At 37.9% G+C, this 20,796-nt stretch overlaps 1 protein-coding gene across 2 annotated transcripts; it reads left to right on the top strand.

Moving 5' to 3' along the window:
- The first annotated feature begins 460 nt into the window (after positions 1–460).
- LOC117784922 lies at positions 461–20,547 on the top strand. 2 transcript variants are annotated; one of them, XM_034622775.1, is made up of 6 exons: positions 461–720; positions 8,099–9,092; positions 16,323–16,556; positions 17,239–17,469; positions 17,608–18,087; positions 18,151–20,547. In XM_034622775.1, exons 2-6 carry the CDS (start codon positions 8,151–8,153, stop codon positions 19,027–19,029), a joined length of 2,766 nt encoding a protein of 921 aa, XP_034478666.1. In that variant the 5' UTR covers positions 461–720; positions 8,099–8,150; the 3' UTR covers positions 19,030–20,547. The 2 variants fall into 2 exon arrangements, with proteins under 2 accessions (XP_034478666.1, XP_034478665.1); XM_034622774.1 differs by having other exon boundaries at positions 461–1,025.
- Positions 20,548–20,796: the final 249 nt, after the last annotated feature.

The following is a 20,796-nucleotide window of genomic DNA, read 5'->3' as shown; positions in this document are numbered from 1 at the left end:
ATAATTAAATAAATTTTTAAGCAATCGTTTAGCAATAGTATAATTAAGCAAGCCAATTTAGTTATAAATTACACAAAATGAATATCGTCATTTTTTTTAACCCTCGGCTGCAACACGTTTCAAAAATCGTGGCGCCACCTTTCGTATTTTTTAACGAACATTGGTAAGTCATACAAAACAGAGTGGCAGCCCTTGGACCAGGTGGCAATGTTTGGGCCAGTGTTTCCACACCCAGTAAAGAAGTTAGAAAATTTAATTAGAAAGAATATTAAATCAAAATATTAAGAATACCCATTTTAGGAAATATACTTAAATCTTAATTACAAAAAATCGAGCCAGATCCGGAAGATTTGGCTAGGTGGCAAGCTTTGTACCACTGTAGCGAGTGAGTGAGAGAGAGAGAGAGAGAGAGAGTCTGGTTTACATTTACCACATCACACTCAGTTGTATTTTTGTTTTCTTTTCGAGAGGTTCGAGCTAGTTCGCGTCGCCTGATCGCGCGGTATTAACAAGCAGTTAAAAAACGCATAAATTTGTTGAATTGTGGCACAAAATTAATAAAAGTGTACAATTAAATGTTAACAAAATCTATTACAAATTAACGCAGTACACATTAAGCACAAAAGTGATTAAAGTTACGAGTTAACTGCAAAGAAAATGGCGGCGAAGCAAACAAAATAAAAAAAAAACCAGCTACAACAACAACACAGTCACAACTACGTAAGCAGCGTAGCTTAATAAACTCTTTTTCTCGGCTGCACAAAAATTAATCTGGTTTTATGTTTTACTTTTATGCGTCGCGCGCGCGCCACTTCTATTTGTGTGTGTGTGTGTGTATGTGGAAAATGTCATAAATCGTGCAAACAACAACAATAATTGATGCCCTGTTAAAGTTTAACATTTGTTTACTTTTGTGTGTCAACTTTCGTCGTGGTTGTGGTTTAATGTGATTGCCACTACTTTGGTGTATTCGGAAATTAAAAAGCGTAAGCACTGGAAAATAGCATTTTCTACACATTTTACAGGTGTGTACATTATTGGAAATTCTTGTAAGCGGCTTTTGACCGCAATTTTGTTAGGAATGTTATTGTTTTGACGTTCGTGTCCTGCTGCCGCTGCTGCTGCCAGCGTCGGCGTCGGCGCTGACGTCGCCATCTGTCATCTGTCTGCTTCTTCCTTTTGTGCCAGGAGCCGCCAGCTGTTTTACTGTATTGTTAGAGTGGCCAACGGCATCTGCAGGAAATTGGTTTTTGTTTCGGGACAAACTGCAGCTGCTTCTGCTTATGTAATTAATAAACCCACACGTGCCAGTGTTTCGGCATTAATGTTATGCTCGAGCGCCGCAGCCGTAGCCGATGCTGACGCGTGCTGCGACTTCTCAGTGGCAGACAACAATGGCGCTGCGGCAACTCTGGCTGTGCTGATGTTTTGCATAATTTATGCCCGCCGCTTGTTAACAAAACGCGCTCGTTGGCAATTAAATGTTAGACTGTCATTCTCTCATTATGCACAAGTCTCTGCAGCACTTGAAAATTCAAAGCGCGTTTACTTTAGTCTTCTTCTTAAGCTTTGTACTCGTTGTAAGTACTCAGATTGCGCCATAAAGCTCATATAAATCAATAGAAAGCGCAGTACACACACACAAACACATATTACACGTACACACACATACACTGGCTCATAACTCACTTGCCATAATGGGGAGCGACTCTCGCGTCCGCTCAATATGCAGAGATTTGTGTGGGAATCAAATGACTTGACGTCGTTGCGTCGCAACGCAACACAACGCATCGTCCCGAGCCCAAACAGCTCCAATGAAGTGTTAGAATTGTCGTTGGCATCGTTCATTGGTGAGGTTGGGGGTGGTGAGGAGAGGCAAAGTGGCGGTTTAGTGAGCATCGATGACATTTCGTTTCGTCTGTGGTACGAGAGCGTAAATGAAACTTCAAGACAGACAGAGAGAGAGAGAGTAAGAGAGATTGCGCGGACAGGCCATTTAATAGAGTTGGAGCCTTTTTTGAAGTTAATGCTAAGCTCGTGTGGAACGCGTGCTCTCCCTCTCTTTTTCTCTCTTTTTTTTTGTTGGCTCTCTCTCAGTCTCTGTGGCTCTTATTGGCTCATGCGGCAAGCAAAGTGGTTGACTGCCTAGCGACATACATTAGTGTGAGTGTTTGGATTTGTTTGTCTTTTTTGTGGCACATCATCGCACAGTGGTACAAGAAGTTGGAGATATGCAAGCAAATATCTCTGAACTTGTAATTTAGTTAAACAAATAAAGTTTATGCGAATGCTAATTAACAGTTTACCTTGAAACTGAGCATTGAAACACTTTAGACCCAGTTTTACAACTTCTCATGCTAAACACGCTTAAATGCAAATGACTTAAAAACAATACACTTACCGGATAAATCGACTGACCTCAAACTCTTATCAGATCGAACTTGGGAAAACTTAAATGTTGATAACATTCATTAATATGCAATATACATTACATAAACATCTACAGGTTTACAAGTGTATTTTTGATTTGAAACCACTGTGCATACATTGTACAACATGCATTTCTCTGCTCGGCCTTTGCTCCTGTTGCACTAGACTACAGGGAACAAGTATGCAGACGTCAATAATCAAAATGAGCCCTGGTTCATTTATTAACTAATTTGCCAGCGACAACAAATTGACATACAATTGTTATTGTTTCAATTGCAACAAATTGACTTGACTGTGGCTGTGGCAAAAAAATACAATTGAAAAGAGAGTGGCAATTTGCGCGCACTCTCGTGCTCTCACTCTCTTGCGCTCTCTCGGCGTCTGTCACTCTCCGAACAACTTCAATAACGTACGGCAGGAGGACTCTAACTTGGACTCGAACTTGAGCCGCGTTTTCAATACGCTTTGACTTGCGGTCGCTGTCGGCTCGTGCGCGCTCCGCCTTTTTGACTCGTTCTTCGTTTCTTTTAGCAGGCAGCAGCAGCAGCCGCCGCCGTCGTTGTCGCTGCCAAGCTACCAGCGGCAACTTTTTGCGCTGCCTTTTTCATATGCTTTACTTGTTTTTTGGCCAAAGCCAACGCGCTCTTCGTATGTGCGGTGTGCGGTGTCTGTGTGTGTGTTGGTGTTGGTTTTAGTGTTGGTGTTACTTTTGTGTACGAGTGTGTGAAAGAAATTTTGCACAGAATTTTCCAACGCGTTTTTATCCTAGTAAATCAATTGCAATTTATGCAAAATTTATGATTAAAGCTTATTTGAATGAAGCTTTTGCGTTTGCTATAAAAATTGTTATACAAATCAACGTTTTCAAATGGTAATTTGCATATTTTTGGCACAGTTGTTGCAAATATTCCCAATTCGCTAATGTATGTAAATGTATATATATATGTGTGTGTGTAAATGTATGTATGCGTGTGTGTGTGTGTGCGTAGTAGTAAACGCACTTTGCAAGTGGGTGGCAAATAGTTGGGTACTAAAAAGTTCAATGTAGCTGTAAATGTTCTCTTCACTGTCTCCCCCTACCCTTATATTCTTCTCCGCTTACTATAGTTGTTGTTGTTGTTTTGTTAGTGCTGCTTTGTTCGCACTCTGCTCGCTTTACAACTTGTTCGCGTTTTTTGACCAAAAAGAAAATGATGAAGAAGAAGAAGAGGAGAATTGATGGCCGCTTTTGGAGCTTTGCTGCTCTGCTGTGTACGTGCTGACAACCTTATTTGGTCTGTCTGTCTGTCGGTCAGACTGTCGCTTCTTCTGTCTGTCGGTCTGGCGGTCTGACTGTCTGGTACCATATGCGCTACGCATTCGCTTTGCATTAACCGTTAACTGCACGTATGTATGTATGTCTGTCTGTCCTTACCCCCTGCGCTCTCTCTCTCTCTCTCTCTCGCCCACACTTTTGACACATCTTCGTTGTGTGTTGCATTTTACTCCTACGAGCTTTTTATGGGCTCTTGTTTGCTCCGTTCTTGGCGTTGCCAGATGAAACCTGAAACAAAACGCAAAGACAATGCAATAACAACTACAACGACAACTACATCAGCAACAGTAACAACAACAAAAGTATCAACAACAACAACAACGACAACAACTCCCTTTTACAGGCAAAACAAGTTTATGCTGCCCGCGGCCATTGTTGTTGCTGTTGCTGTTGTTGTTGTCGTTGTCCTCTCCTTTACTTTGCAAGATCAACATCTCTAGTTATCGACAGGCAGCAACACCATCTTATTTTGTTGCTGTTGCTGTTGTTGTTGCTGTTGCTGACAAAACACGCTACCAACAATGTACACGAGTACAACAACAACCACAGCAACAACGACAACAACAAAACCTAGACTCACACTGGGGCGTGGCAAACGGACCAAAAAGAAAATGTAAGAAAAATGCAACCGAAAACTTTTGTCCGCTTTACATTTTGGGGAAAGTATAGAAAACTGTCTCATGTCATATATGCAAAGCACCCGCAACCATAATGCTAAATGATGCACCAAGCAAATACCCTGTAAAAGTAGCCAACAAAATGAGAGCATTTTAATATGCAGTCAACTGATCAGAGATCATAATAAAACGAAAGTTTCTTATATGTCAAAGCTGTGCAACTCTACTTTTTTCTACTTAACATTATAGGGTATAACAAAGAGTCGTTGTCAATAAGTCGCTTTGGTAATGAAGTGTTGCCTGGGCGGTCCCTTTATCTATCGGGCTTAATGACACCCACACACACAGGCTCACACTTACATATTCAGTTAAGCAGCGTTAATAAACATGAGAATGAGACTCGGTTCATTTGATTTCAGCCGCCACCTCCTGCTCCTGCTCTCCTGCTCTCCATCTCAATTCCTCCTTTTCAGTTTCACGTCCAGGTCCATGTCCCCTGCCATATGAATCTGGCCATGAAGTGGTTGAATTTATAGTGTGGGGGCATTTATCGGGGGTGGCTGGGCAACATCAACTAAATGATGTTGATGTTGATGTGTTTGTTGCCTGGTCTGATAGATTGGCCGTGTTGCCGTTGCTGTTGCCATTTTATTGCGCTCCATTTGGCTGATTACTCATGCCAGTAAACCTTAACGGCGCACAGCGACAGTGACAACTGACTAGAGCATTTTACGAATTTTAGATACCCTACAATAACTTCCTACTTTGTATTTGATTGATTTTTTTTGCTTAAAATAAAGATTCTCAATTAATCTATCTTAAGTAAAGAAAAAACTAGTTATGTTCTTACGATCTTTGTAAATTCTAAAGAAGACAGAAGTCGAGATGAGTAATGTAAATTCAAACTGATTATCGAGATTAAAATTGAGTTGAAAAAAATCGAATTGCTTTTAGAAACTTTACTTAGATATTTTACAAAAAATGTTGCTGATTTTAGGCTTTATTTAAGGATATTTTATATATGTAATGTAAGTCTTCATAGACAAACAATAAATCGTGTTAAAAATTGTATACGCAAACCCAGCTTCATCAAATATTTCCAAATATAAAAATCTACTAATCTTTAATACTCCATTGAATAATTTTAGATTTATTTGTATCTCTTATATGTTCTTATGTCCTATGTTCTTATGTCAACTTATGACTTTGGATTTGTGTCCTATACTCCCTATAAAGTTTCGTGCGAGATTTGCGGAGTTCTTATCGCACCCCCTTTTAAGACATTCAAACTTTACAACTAACTCCCAATACTCCCCCATTGAAAAGCGTATGAACATTGCGGTCCCTTTGTGCTGCTCTATCTGTGTGTGTGTAAGTGAGTTTCACAGCTTGTGTGTGTGTGTGTGTTCAAAGCACTGCTAACCATAATTATTTTTAGTTGCTCAGCGTTTTTGCTGCCAACTTCAAAACCGCAACTCCGCTACATTGTATCGATACATGAGTATCTGTGGGTGTGTGTGCGTGTGTGTGTGTGTGTCTGCCAAAGTGTATGTATGTGTGTGTGTTTGTGTGTGACGACAGCGACAATCAATAAATCTTTTAGCCTGCTCTGCCCTTTGTAATAGTTTTGTATTGTATGCGGAGTTTCTAATAGGAAAAGGCCGCCCAAGCGTCCAATTGCATTTCCAATCAGTTTTTATGCTCACACAGACACACACACACACATACGCGTCATGCAATTGTTATGCTCATTATGATTACTTACCACCCACACCCACAACCAACAAAAACAATAACAACAACATGAGAAACTGCAATTGTTTTGCATTATTTACGCCAGGGGGCGTCCTGTGTGTGCTATGTTTGCAATTAAAATGCGCAAGCAACAAAAGACAACAGCAGAATGGACTCATAAAAATGGACAATAAACGACACAAAAAAATACAAATGGAAAGGAGTATAGAAGGACAGAAGAAGGGGCAGACAAAAACAAAAAAATGTTAGCCCAAAATGCAAGCCGGCCGCACAGTTCAACAACATCTGCAAGTGTGCAGCTGGGCGAACGGGGTGTGTGTGGGTGACAACAACAACGACAACAACAAGAACAATTCGCAACCCACATTTGTGTATCGTTCACTGTTTGATATACTACCCTACCTACAACTCTGCTCAGGCTCTGCCGCCGTCGCAGCTTATTCGGCGCTCTCTCTCTCTCTCTCGCTCTGTCTCTCTGTTACTTTGGCCTCTCCCGCGCCTTCGGCTGCAGTTTTTCGTTAATTTTCGTTTCACGTCGCATACATAAAAATTCATTAAAGACAGTCGACGACTGTCGTCGGGCTTGTAAATGAAATTTACTACTGCCACCGTTTTGCGTGTTGTTTTTCAGCTTTTGCTCTGCTTTACTTTAGCTTCGCTTCGTTTCTCTTCGCTTTTGCCTTTTTCCTGCATTTTTTACTCCCACACACACGTTATGAAATTTGGCACCTGCTACTGTCGTATGATTCGTTACTCGCTCCCGTTTCCACTTGTGTGTGTGTGTGTGTGGCAACCGGCCGGGCATCGAGTACTTAATCGAACAGGTGGCCGTTGTTGCAGTTGATTTGTTATCGATAAACGCAGCAGAGTTAATCGTTTTTGGAATTTAACTGTTTCACTCGAACTGCAAATTAAAGCTTTTCTATATTATTGCTTCCGAGTATTTTGCCGCTTTGTTCTCGTTCTCGTTCTTGTTTCATGTTAATGACATGCCCAGGCAACGGCCCTGTTCGTGACTTCTGCCAGATTTACGCTACCTCTTACCGCTTGCTGCCTGCCTGTGCATTTTTCAAGTGTATTATGACGTAGCGCCTAGACAAGACAGCCCCCAAATGCAGCCCACAGTCAACGAACTTTGACATCGTCTCTCTCTCTCTCTCTCTGTCTCACTTCGTTCTATATCGCCCCTTCGTGTTTGCTTTTAGTTGTGTTTTTGTGAATGAAATTTGTAATACGATGCTGCGGGCGCACAGTGGTTCAATTGCAAACATTTTAAGATGCATTTTAAGAAATCAGACCATTCGATTAACATAAGCTTTTTTAACCCACTACATATCAATACATTATGAATCAGTAGCTCAAACCACTTAATACTAAATATAATATAATACTTAATTTTTCTTTGTCAAATGACAAAGAGAATTATTTTTATTTAAATTTCGTTTTGTAAACAAAGGCACTTTCTTTCGAATAAAGTCATTGACTCTCCTTTACTTATGCGTGCAACTACTTCTTTGTTTTCTTATAATTTAACAAAATTTGTTAAAATCCAGCTAAAAATGTACTTAAAATATGCATATTTATTGATAAATCTGGTCCAGGGTCGCTTTTGTTTGTTTAATTAGTTGCTTCTTAATCTATGTCAAATGTCTGTATAAAAACTTTTAATTTTGTAACCTACTTAAAAGCCATATTTTATTTTTTTTGCTGTCAGTTTCTTCAATCGCATCCACTGTGCGACTTTCGTGCTCTATGGCAGTTTATTGACTTGCCGCAGCGTCGCGCGCGCGCCTAAATAGTGTGACCCTATTTTTAGCTAGAGAAAATGAGAATTTATGCCCAATTATGCAGATTTCCACTGCGCACACATCTGCTGCACATCTGTTCCCTATTCTGTTTTCCCTGTTCCCTGTTCCCCTAACCAAATGTCTAATGCAGTTGCACTATATCTTTGTTTGTTTGTTTGCGTCTCGTCTTGCAGGAGTTGCCGCAGCTAATTTGGCCAGTGTGGCCAGCACAAATAGAAGCGCGAAATGCATCGCCCACTGAAGCCGCACGCATCCACGGCACAAGCTAAGAAGGTACAGCCGCCGACAATACCTGGAGACGCACCGGTGTCGCCCTCATCGCCCCTTGGCCATCATCAGCCACAGTTACCGCTCTATAGGCTAAGCGGACCCTTGCGACATCATCAACAGCATCAACAGCAACAACAACATCAGCAGCAGCAGCATCATCATCAACTGGACGATGGCATTTGTAGCATGAGCGGAAGCAGCATTGTCTCATCGCCCTCGCTGGAGGAGGGCGGCTTCAATTTGCCACGCGAGACGAGCGTTGCCCTGCGCATGAAGGATGAGGCAGCAACTGGAGCAACAACTGGAGGTGTCAGCTCTGGCAGCAAACCTCCAGCACAGACTCCACTCCCTCCCAGCATTGTGGCCTGCCCACCGCCCGTATTTTGTGCCACACTGCGTGAACCACTGACGCACAAGGCGGCGGTTTATTATCATCAGCAGCTGGCACTGCAGGAGGATCAGGGCATTGATCTAACACAATCACCTGGACGCGATTCGCCGGGCTCGTCATCGGGTTCGGCCGGTTCGGGTTCACGTCATAGCACGGCCAGCTTGGACTCGGGTCGTGCCTCCTCCTACTTGACAGGCGTATCCTCGTCGGGAGCTTCTATACGTGCCCCTCTCTCCTCGCCGCGCTGCAGCTCGGTCAGCTCCTGTTCCATTGGCAGCGTCGATCGGCAGCGCAATGATGAGCTAATTATTGACTGGCTGCTGGAGATGAAGCATGAGGAATACGCACAACTCTTCATTGCCGCCGGCTACGATTTGCCAACGATTGCGCGCATGACGCCCGAGGATCTCACCGCCATTGGCATCAAGAATCCGCATCATCGTGAGCGCATTAAACAGCGCATCGACAAGCTGCAGGTGCTCGACAATTTGCCACACTTTGTGCCGGTAAGTAAACAAACGAACAACAACGAACCGCGACCAGTTCCGCTTTTCTATCTAATCAGCTAAACAACTCGTGATATTTGCATAAAGTCAACTTTTAGTCATAAGTCTACGCTCGGCAATTTGTCAAATTGGCATTAATTATGGCAACTAAAGGGGAATAGTGCTAGGGATGAACGATATCTGACAGCTGCAAACTAGTTTTTAAATTTAAATACTCGCTAACGAACAGCAAGTCTATTAAATATATCGCTGCGTTATATTGTAGTCTCAGAAATATTTAAAAATATTTTAATTGTCAGAAGTTGCTCTCAATATCTAACGAGTAGCCGAAGTAACGAGTAGCAACTTTTCAAAGTATTTAAAATCTAACCCCTTAACAATTTAGTCGTTTATATTCGACACACTCAGGCTATTAATGAATAACATTTTAATCGTACTACTAATCGATTTAATATCTAACGAGTAGAAGTAACGAGCATCAATAACTTTTATATTTCTTCGTATAACATCTAGTAAAATACTTGATTTATCTTTCTGTATGCCTTGTCAGTCTGAAACCGAAATCCTATAACATCTAGTAAAAAACTTGATTTATTTTTCTATATGCCTTGTCAGTCTGAAACCGAAATCCTAATGGAATCATTAAGATTATTAATGCATCTTTAGGCTAAGAACTATTTCAATAGCCAAGACTCCACTCGTTAATTCGTTGCTCCTCTTAAACTTCTCACTATCGGATTGATTAGCGCACTTAAGCTGATTTTGTAAGCCTCAACATGACACCATCTGTTAGTTGACTAAATTATTCGCTACTTAGATATCAGTTGATATAAACATGTATGAAGATCGTCCTCCATCCAAGTTATACCAACTCGTTTGCTTTTTATTATTTATTTATTTTTCAGCTTATCTTTTAAATATTTCAATAAAAAAGCATTTGCAATCGTGCTGCAAAAACTTGTTTCCCACATACTGAACGCCACATAAAAAAGCGCCGTCAGCAACTTGCTTATTTTTATTTCATTGTTAATGAAAGAATTTCGTTTAATATGCGCACATTAATTCCCATCAACAATTCATTAAACACACTTGGCAACATAAACAGATACCGAAAACAAAAAAAAAGATTCTTTCTCTCTCTGACACTTTAGTTTGTTGTGTAGAATCTGGCGCCATTTCAGGTGACATTTCATTGAAGTTGCAGGGGCAAAGAGACTATGGATCACTTGAAATGTCGCCTCGAGATTTTACTAGGCTAATTGAGCAATGTATTTCAAGTGATCTTTAGCATTGATCTGACAGATCAAAGTGCTAGTCAAGTGCATGTGCATCGTGTCTTACTTCGTTACGATTAATTGCTAGATTAAAAAGCAGAAACTATACGATTGTGAGTATAAATTAAGTTGAAATATGTTAATATTCAGATTCTAAACAAGTAGATCTAACAAGATTTCTATCTCATATGACTCATATATTTATGACATCTTTTTCTGTTTAACTTTGGCATTTATTTAGCTTATCTAAATTCCCCGCTTTTCTTAACGAAACTGACAATACATATGCCACGTGACTCAGACACGTTTTTAAAGAAAAGTCGCAACGTTGTCTTATCCACATAATATTTTACTGTTTTTATTTATCTGCGACAATATCCGAAAAAATACGTGACATAATGAAATGCAAGCTATTGTCTTATCGATATGCACTCCACGTGCACCCAAAACAAGCCCTCGACACTAGTTTCTCATGCCCAAATGTGGTGATCGAGCCCACTTAAATCACCATTTTGAGAAGTCACAGAGCTTTTGAATTGAAATAACTGAACAAAATTGTAGGCATAATCGTTAAACGTGTCAGATGCATAAATGAAACTTTCATAAGTAACCAGGAAAAGCTGAATAATTTGTACATAACAGTATAAGAGATAAATTTAGAAATATCATATGATTTAAAGTTAAAATAATAAAAGACAAACTGTAAAACCAACAATTTTTTATTTTTTTTTTAAGAATTTATTTAAACTTAGTCTAAATTTTGATTATTTTTTTATTCTCTACTTTGTTTTATTTATGTTATATATTAACTGCTAAAACTCTACCAACACCAAGATATAATTGAATTTATCTACAACTGTTTTGCTTTTATATCAAATCGATAATTATATAACTATAATGACAATGAACTTATCGAACTGATACTATCGACTTAAGATCTCAGCAAGTACTGACATTCCTTTGTTTGTAATCTCTATAATTTTTATGAGTACAATCCGATCATAATATAATTCATGGATTTTTCTTCAACATCTACTTCAATTGTAGAGTCTACATTGGAATGACAAATACGTGCACTGTTCATAATCCCACAATGGACACGCCAACAATAATCCGCAGCTTTAGTTGCATTTGAATTATGTCTGATTCATTGATTTCGTCAGCTACGAACTCGAAATCAAACATTCCCCTCCACCCACCCACCTGTGTGTCTATCTGTCTGTCTCTGTGTTTCTCTCATGTGTCGTGGGTTGTAAGCTACCCACCTGCATCTAATGAATGCGCTTACAAACTGCATGTGTTTCTTCTCAAGTCGAAACTGAAAATATCATTTATCGCATTGTATCTGTATCTCAATCTGGCTTTTAAACTCTCAAACTCATACTTGAACCGCATTCCATAGTTACTCGCTCTTAATTGCTCGTTTCAAATTATAACCTGCGGTCAGTTTTCATTTTTCAGCGTTCAGTTATCATTAAATCTTTTGTTTTTCCCATTTGTATTTATGAAACGAACACATTTATACCATATGCCAATAACTCAAACCGTTTTCAAGCTTTGCAATTTTTCAACTCCCAAAATGACCTCAGCTTTTGTTTCGGTCTTTTTTTTTACTAGTTAAAAATGCGAAATAATATATTACTAGTTGTATAGAATTTTTTTATCTTTGTTTATACATATATATATTTTTATTGTTGTTTTGGTTGTTGTTTATATAACGCCGGTTCGTGACTGTTTTCGCAAGTTTCTGCTGTGTTGGGTTGAGATTTTTACTGGTCGAGTAACTCGGTCTTTTGACTCTTATCGCTCTTCAAGCACCCCATTGAGCTACAAACTTTTGTTGATCTTGAGCGACAACGTCGCCTTGGGTGTGGCTTCAATCTCCAGACTTGCGGAGGGGGCGGGAGGTACTTACATCACTCCTATATATACATATGTATATTTGTTTTTTTTTTTTTGTCTATATTTGATGCTGGAAATGAAAGTTTCTGCAAGCGCATGCAAATGTGCGGGTTACCCTCATTAGTTGGCATTCTACAAAAAATAATAAACAAGAAAATGATTAGTTATACACTTGTGTGTGTTGGTGTATGTATCTAAACATTTTTACCACATCCGAACCGGTGCTTTCTTTATCTGACGAACGAAAAAGGAAATAAAGCGAAATACCTCAGAGGCAACGTGATGTAGAAAGAAAAAGAAAAAAAAGGTTATTAAACAACGTCAACAACGATATGTCGTTGCCAATCTCTTGGCCCGGCTCATTCTCATTCCTTGCCACAAAGGCAAAAACAAAAAGCGCAATCAACCAACGACCTTGACGTTGTTTTTGTTATTGTTGTTGTTGTTGCTGCCGCCGTTATTAGACACTCTCAAATGGTATTTAGTTTTCGGCCTGACGTACTCTCATGTTTAGCTAAAGTATATACTCTTTTTTTTTCTTTTTGTTGTTTTGGGTACGTACAGTTGGTTGAAATAAAAAACCAGTTTTTATTTTTCAAATTTGTTGTTTTCTTTTCGTCGCGTTAATGGTGACCATCGATGTTGCTGTTGTTGTTGTTCATGTTGTTGTTAGCTGTGGCTGCTGTATGCGGATTTGTTGGTTGGTGTCATGCCACATGCTACCTGCTAATGAGCTTCAAAGTGGAAAACAAAATACATGTGTATAAGTATATATACTACTCGGATAATTGTATACCCACCAAATGACGTTAAATAAATATTTCCTTTTGATTATTATGGAAAATATGTCGTGGTATGCTCTCTACAAATATGAAGAAATTAGCATCTTCAGATTGCGATTGGAGTAGTGAAGACTGAAATTGACTACAGTCTGCTAAAGTTGGTTATTACAGACTGTAACGGTAATATGTTGAGAGTTGTGTAGGTTTATCAAGTAAAATATATAGAGTATCTAGATATCAAGCTCCACATTATATAATTTATTTTAAAAGTTGTCTATGTAAAGCAATTGAGGAATCAAAATAAACATTAATTTAATTTTTCAAAATCATGTGCCAAACGTTTCAGTTTTTGGATTTAAAATATAATTTGTTCCCTGAGTTCAATAAATAAAAAAAAGTTGTATAATAATTCAAATCAGGGAATAACGCCGGAACCGGTACCGAAACCCATAACCGAAACTAACAGTTTTATTTTTAGTACAGAAACTTAAACCGTATGAAAACTCTGGTTTTGGTAAAGTTGCTACGTCAAAGATTTGTGCAACTTCCAACTGCCATAACTTGATCAAAACTAAGAAAAATCATCTAGAAAATTTAATATTTTTCGATACTACGCCATCTATCATCCAATTTTCCATACTTACCCCTTGACATTTTTTCAATAACTTTGATCTCTCATAACTTCATCAAAAATATACCGATTTTCAAGCGGAATAGCTTTTTGAATATGATTTGGCCCCCAAATTAATTCTGCATTCAAATTTGTATCATCTAGAAAATTTAATATTTTTCGATACTAAGCCATCTATCATCCAATTTTCCATACTTACCCCTTGACATTTTTTCAAAAATTTTGATCTCTCATAACTTTATCAAAAATTAACCGATTTTCAAGCGGAATGTCATTTTGATCATGATTTGGTCTCTAAATTGATTCTGCATTTATATTTTTATCATCTAGAAAATTTGATATTTTTCGATACTAAGCCATCTATCATCCAATTTTCCATACTTACCCCTTGACATTTTTTCAAAAACTTTGATCTCTCATAACTTTATCAAAAATTAACCGATTTTCAAGCGGAATGTCATTTTGATCATGATTTGGTCTCTTAATTCATTCTGCATTTAAATTTTTATCATCTAGAAAATTTGATATTTTTCGATACTAAGCCATCTATCATCCAATTTTCCATACTTACCCCTTGACATTTTTTCAAAAACTTTGATCTCTCATAACTTTATCAAAAATTAACCGATTTTCAAGCGGAATGTCATTTTGATCATGATTTGGCCTCTAAATTAATTCTGCATTTAAATTTTTATCATCTAGAAAATTTAATATTTTTCGATACTAAGCCATCTATCATCCAATTTTCCATACTTACCCCTTGACATTTTTTCAAAAACTTTGATCTCTCATAACTTTATCAAAAATTAACCGATTTTCAAGCGGAATGTCATTATGATCATGATTTGGCCCCCAAATTAATTCTGCATTCAAATTTGTATCATCTAGAAAATTTAATATTTTTCGATACTAAGCCATCTATCATCCAATTTTCCATACTTACCCCTTGACATTTTTTCAAAAACTTTGATCTCTCATAACTTTATCAAAAATTAACCGATTTTCAAGCGGAATGTCATTTTGATCATGATTTGGTCTCTAAATTCATTCTGCATTTAAATTTTTATCATCTAGAAAATTTGATATTTTTCGATACTAAGCCATCTATCATCCAATTTTCCATACTTACCCTTGACATTTTTCAAAACTTTGATCTCTCATAACTTTATCAAAATTAACTGATTTTCAAGCGGAATGTCATTTTGATCATGATTTGGCCTCTAAATTAATTCTGCATTTAAATTTTTATCATCTAGAAAATTTAATATTTTTCGATACTAAGCCATCTATCATCCAATTTTCCATACTTACCCCTTGACATTTTTTCAAAAACTTTGATCTCTCATAACTTTATCAAAAATTAACCGATTTTCAAGCGGAATGTCATTATGATCATGATTTGGCCTCTAAATTAATTCTGCATTTAAATTTTTATCATCTAGAAAATTTAATATTTTTCGATACTAAGTCATCTATAATCCAATTTTCCATACTTACCTTACCTAAGCCATTTATCATCAAATTTTCCATACGTTCAAAACATTTTTTTGATCTTATTATAAAACGACATCTTAAAATTTTAAAATTGATTCGCTGTACCGTTACGTACCGCTACTAATTCCGGAACCGAAAGGGAAGAAATGAAATAGAACCTTATATCGAAATAGTTACTTCGGGACGTACCGAAAACGTGCCTATATTTGTTTCGGTTTGATTCCCTGATTCAAATAATAAATTAAGTATGCGTTAAAAAAGGGTTAGTTAAAAGAATTTTAGAATTTGCAGCGTCGAAAAACGATTTGCTGAGCGTAAAATCAAAACTGACAAATCATATTTTAAATGTGATCATTTACAGCGCCTAAAACAATAAAATTTCCATTAAATTGTAGCGCCCTTGAAATGTCTACACAACTCATGCCAAATCACGAACAAGTGAGGAAGCGAGAAAGCGTATACGAGAGAGAGAGACAGAGAGAGAGATAGAGATTTAACAGCATCCATAACATTCACATTCGCTTAATTAAATAGAAATCAACGGCAATTTACACAGCAAGCAAAAGAGCAATAGCTTCAAAAGTTATTAACACGTCACACGAAAAACAAGAAGGAAAAAAATGTTGATGATTTTCGACTGAGCCGACTTACAACTGTATGTGTGTGTGTATGTCAATGTGTGTGTATGGGATTGTGTGTGGAGACTTCGGCTACCGTTTAATGGCAGACAACGTTGACGACAACGAGTTTTGTATCTCTTTACTCGTTTCTTTATGTTTGTGCTTTGACGCGATTTATGTCATATCTTATCAATTACAACTGATTAGAGCTGCGACGAGCTCATCAGGCAGAGACAAACGCAATGCACAGTACCTAGAGGCAATTCCCTAGCTAAACCTTCCTCTCCCTATGCCTCCTCCCTTGTGTGGTTCCCCTTTTGGAATGGATTGGAATGGTGTCTGGTATCAGCGCTTTGGCCTGGAATTAGTTCATGGACAATTTGTTGCTTGGTTGCTCCCGATGATGGGGTTGACGCTAATCAAATGCGATTAGCTGTCAACACACACACACACAACACACACACAAACACACACACACTGATCGACTTTACAACTAATTCGAATATTATTTTTTGATTTATTTTCAGGGCTCTATTGAGGAGTGGCTGCAGCTGTTGCGTCTGGAGGAATACATACAACCGCTGCTTGAGCAAAACTACAAAACGGTGCGCGATGTCACCCAAGTGACTTGGGAGGATCTCGAGGACATTGGCATTGTCAAGTTGGGACATCAAAAGAAAATTCTGTTGGCCATCAAGCGGGTCAAAGACATTATCAGCGGCAAATGGAATCCGGGTGGTGCCAATGCCTATCAGCAGCAGGTAAGCATCATGGAATAACACTCGCTATAAGGTGGAGCCATAGTTAAGCAAATAGATTTATATATACTATATGTATTAGAGGTGCGTCGTCAAATGGAATATTTACAGAAAGATTCGTGTGAATTTTAGCATTGTTTTATGTACTTGCTAGGTTTACTTTTAAATTTAAATAATTTGAAATAAACTATTTTCGTTTTTACAATTAAAATGGGTATCTATAATATTTTTGAATTATAAATTGATTTATATAATCAAGAGTACAAATTAAAATCATTATTTAATATTAGACAAAATGAGTTTCCCTATTACATAAGTTATCTTATTATTTATTTTTTTCTAAGTTTATTTATATTCTTACAACAGTAATTCAATATCTTCTTTTATAAGCAATCTATTTATTCATTTATTTAAAGATTAATAATTCACAATCAATATCATAATTTAATTGTTATTCATTTTTTCTACTTTATAAATTTATTTAATTTAATTTTTACGTATACAATTTTAAGTATTATTATAGTCCTGTTTAAAGTCTTTAACTAAAATCTCATATTAATTTTAATAATTGAGTTTGTTATAAATATTTCAAGAAATTTTCTTTATTTTAAAATTTTCTAATTTGATTATTTTGATTTCTTCTTTTTAATTTTCATAACGTAATTAATGGGGCTGACCTCGTTAGGAGTACCAACGGAAGCCTTGGCAATTCAATGTGCCCATACCAAGTACGCCATCTTATGTGCCAACGACACGCGTCTCCTGGGACGACACCAAGATCTATGCGACGAGCAATGTGAATACGTTGGCCAATGGCCACAGCGGTGGTCTCAGTGCCGCCAGTGGGGGGGATGCCTATTATTGCACGGGCAGCAATCACGAGTGTTGCAACGGCAACGATGTGGTGCTCATTAAGGTGGGTGCTTCAATGGTCCTCGACAAGTGTCAGTCGACAGTTGTCAGTCGTCTGCAGTCGTCCTTGAACTTTAAGTGTTGCCACATGCCACACGGTAACTAATGCCTCTGTCTCTCCGTCTCTGTCTCGCAATTGCAGGTGCGTCAACCGCGCGGTAAGAGCCTGGAATCGCTGGAGGATATACAAGACAACAGCACGCGCAGCCATTTGACCTTTAGCCATTACACGACCACTGACTATGGACACTTTGGGCCGCCAACAACAGCGGCCGCAGCAGCAGCAATGGCAGCAGCAGCCACTCTTCAACAGCAGCAACATCATCAGCTGCTCCAACAGCAGCAGCAGCAACATCAACAGGCGGCAGCAGCCCGTCTGCTTGGCAACAATGCTGCGGCCATTGGCTGGCGTCGTTCCTATGATGATGGCGACATTACACCCACCAATGATGCCACACGCGAGCTGCTCTACGAGGAGGGTGGCGGCACCTTGCCACGCCAGCAACGAGGCATACTCCAGCGAGCCGTGCTGAATACGATGCCGCCACTGGAGCATCATCACTACATGAATGCGGCAGCAGCGGCTGAGTATGTGACAGCCGGTGGTGCTGATGGCGCAACAGTAAGTCACACTTGCAACCAAGTTGCAACTTAATGCTAACAATATCATATCTCTCTCTTGTAGGCCTACTTAAGCGGCAGTCCATTGGCGGGCAAGAAGATAGCGCCAGAGCCACCGCGTCGTCACTGCAGCATACGTAACTCGCGTCAGTTGAGCGTGGAGGCAACTGCTCAGGGCGCAGTCGGAGCAACCAATCAACAGCAGCAAGCACAGCAGCAATCACAGCACATGTTCTATGGCCACACGGCGCAGCATTGGCAGCAACAGCAAGGAGTCAACTCACAGCAGCAGCAGCAGCACCAGCCCATCTATGCCAACTATGCGACTATACAGCAGACAACGGCCGAGATTCACTGCGAGAAGTATCATGACAATAAGTCAAATTCCAGCATCGATTCGATTGACACGATACCGTTTGCCAATGAGAACACCGGCACCATTAAGCAGCGTCTGCTCAATCGCCAGGAGCTGCAATCTGGCAGCGGCGGTAATGGTGCAGCAGCGGGATCAGCAGCTGGACATCATGCGGCCGGCACGCATTTGCATTCCTCCAGCTCCAGTTCCAGTTCGTCATCGACAAACACAATTGCCAACATAGCGCATTCATTTCACTCGCTGAAATCTTCCAGTTCGCTTCATGATGCAACTCTCGCTCGCAGCGACAGCATGAACAGCACAGCGAGTGCCGGCAGCAGCGCTTTGCATTTGCGTTCGCCCACCTTGGATGTGGCCAGTAGTGTTGTTGGTGGTGGTGGTAACGAGCCAGCAGCATCGCCTGAAGCGGCGACGGTTGCTGCGCCAATAGTGGTTAATACAGTGCCACCTAAAGTATCGGTCAATGTGCTCAACGATATTGGCAACATGTTGGCAAATTTAACTGATGAGCTGGACGCCATGCTCGAGGAGGAGAAGCGTGTCGGTCTCAACATTGACAGCGAGTAGTCTACTCACAGCAACCACAACAACTGCAACACCAAGAACAATCCGAAAGCAAAGTTTCCTTAAGGTGAACACTCCCAACTCCTCGTCACCAACTAACTGATGAACGAGAGCAACCACGTAGTGTAGCTGAATTTTTTGTATTTTGTAATTTGTAATTTTCAGCCATCGTCAAATTTGAGTTTTGTTTTTCTATGTTTACTTCTTGTGTATGTATGTATTTTAATTTTTTTAAGAACAATGTTTTCAGCATGAAACATTCTTTCAATGTTTTCTATAACTTTGGTAGTATCAAAACTTAACAATTAAATACTGCATTTAATTAATCTATATAAATTATTTATCTAACAATTGTGTAATTTATTAGACATTCCAAAATTAATTACTATTACTTGATACTACCTGGGTCTTAGTTGATTAAATTATTTTTGATAATAATGACGTGGCCAGTTTTATTTAATTATTATTACTATGTTTTGTTTATACAACATTTATGTGTGTATAATATATGTAACTTGAAAACTACGACAGAAAAGCTTTTGAAAAACGTATACTTTTGTACTTTCCCTAAAAAAAAACAGAACAGAAAACCGAAACAGAATAGAAAGAATAATAAAAAAAAGGTATCTAAGCAAATTATGAAAATTAAGCGCAAATTGCATATATGCAACAATTGCATAGTAAATATATAGCATAAAATATATATATGTATACATATAATAAATATTTAAACAACAAAATCATTTATATGGCAAGTATTTAGTGGTTTGATACTATATTAAAATGGCAAAAGAGAAGAAACAAACATTTAAAAACATAAAATAAAAAAGCACACAATCAAGAAACAGCAACACAAAAGAAAAGCAACAAAACTACTTACTAGTAAACATCTCTACTACATGAGCTACAAATGCATTTGTCAAGTTTTTAGTTATTAAACAATTGTATTTTATTTTCAAATCGAATCAAACTACAAATTCAGTTGTTTAAGTTAACATTTGTATTTCATATATATATTTTAAATATGTATACAAATTGATACAATACAAAAGAAAACAAGATCTATATGAATGAATGTATAATTAAGTGTTATTCCATATAAACTATAAAAATTCATTATATTAAATATAAAAATTATATTAAATATATATATATAAATATATTAGCATTATATTAAGCAAGCAAATACGGGCATCAATGCTAAATAACGTATAGAAATTCCGTGGTATACACTTCTTTTGCCTTTCTTTATAATTTACTTAAATAAAAATTTTTTAGTAAAAAAATATATTTGTATTTGATTTTCTATTATAATTTTCAGTTAAAAAGCGAATTTTTTGCGCTAAGTTAATTTGTTTTGATGCGCATATCATTAGAAAATGAAATTCGAAATTAAAATATACATATATGTATACATATATGCATATACATTACAAATATATCAACAAAAGCAAAACAAATCACACAATATGTAAAGCACATAATGGACAAAAACAAAATGATCAAAACAGTAACAACAAAGAAATAAAATAAAATTTCATAGTAAAAATGGTATCTCTTTTATTCTGCTGAAACTTAAAAAAATGATGTAATATAATTTTAATTAAAATTGTTTTAATTTACTTCTGTTAACCGTTAAGTTTAAAAGTAACAGATCCTTGTACTCCACACCATATAGAATTACTCCACAAGCTCAGAAATAAACCTCACTGTAGAGTTTTCGGTCTACTCCTCACGTAGAGTTTTCGGACTACTCCACACTTTACTCCT

Source organism: Drosophila innubila (genome assembly GCF_004354385.1).
Source record: "Drosophila innubila isolate TH190305 chromosome 2R unlocalized genomic scaffold, UK_Dinn_1.0 1_C_2R, whole genome shotgun sequence".
NCBI lineage: Eukaryota > Metazoa > Arthropoda > Insecta > Diptera > Drosophilidae > Drosophila > Drosophila innubila.
Note: the sequence above shows the minus strand (reverse complement) of the source record. Positions and strands in the feature narration are given on the sequence as shown.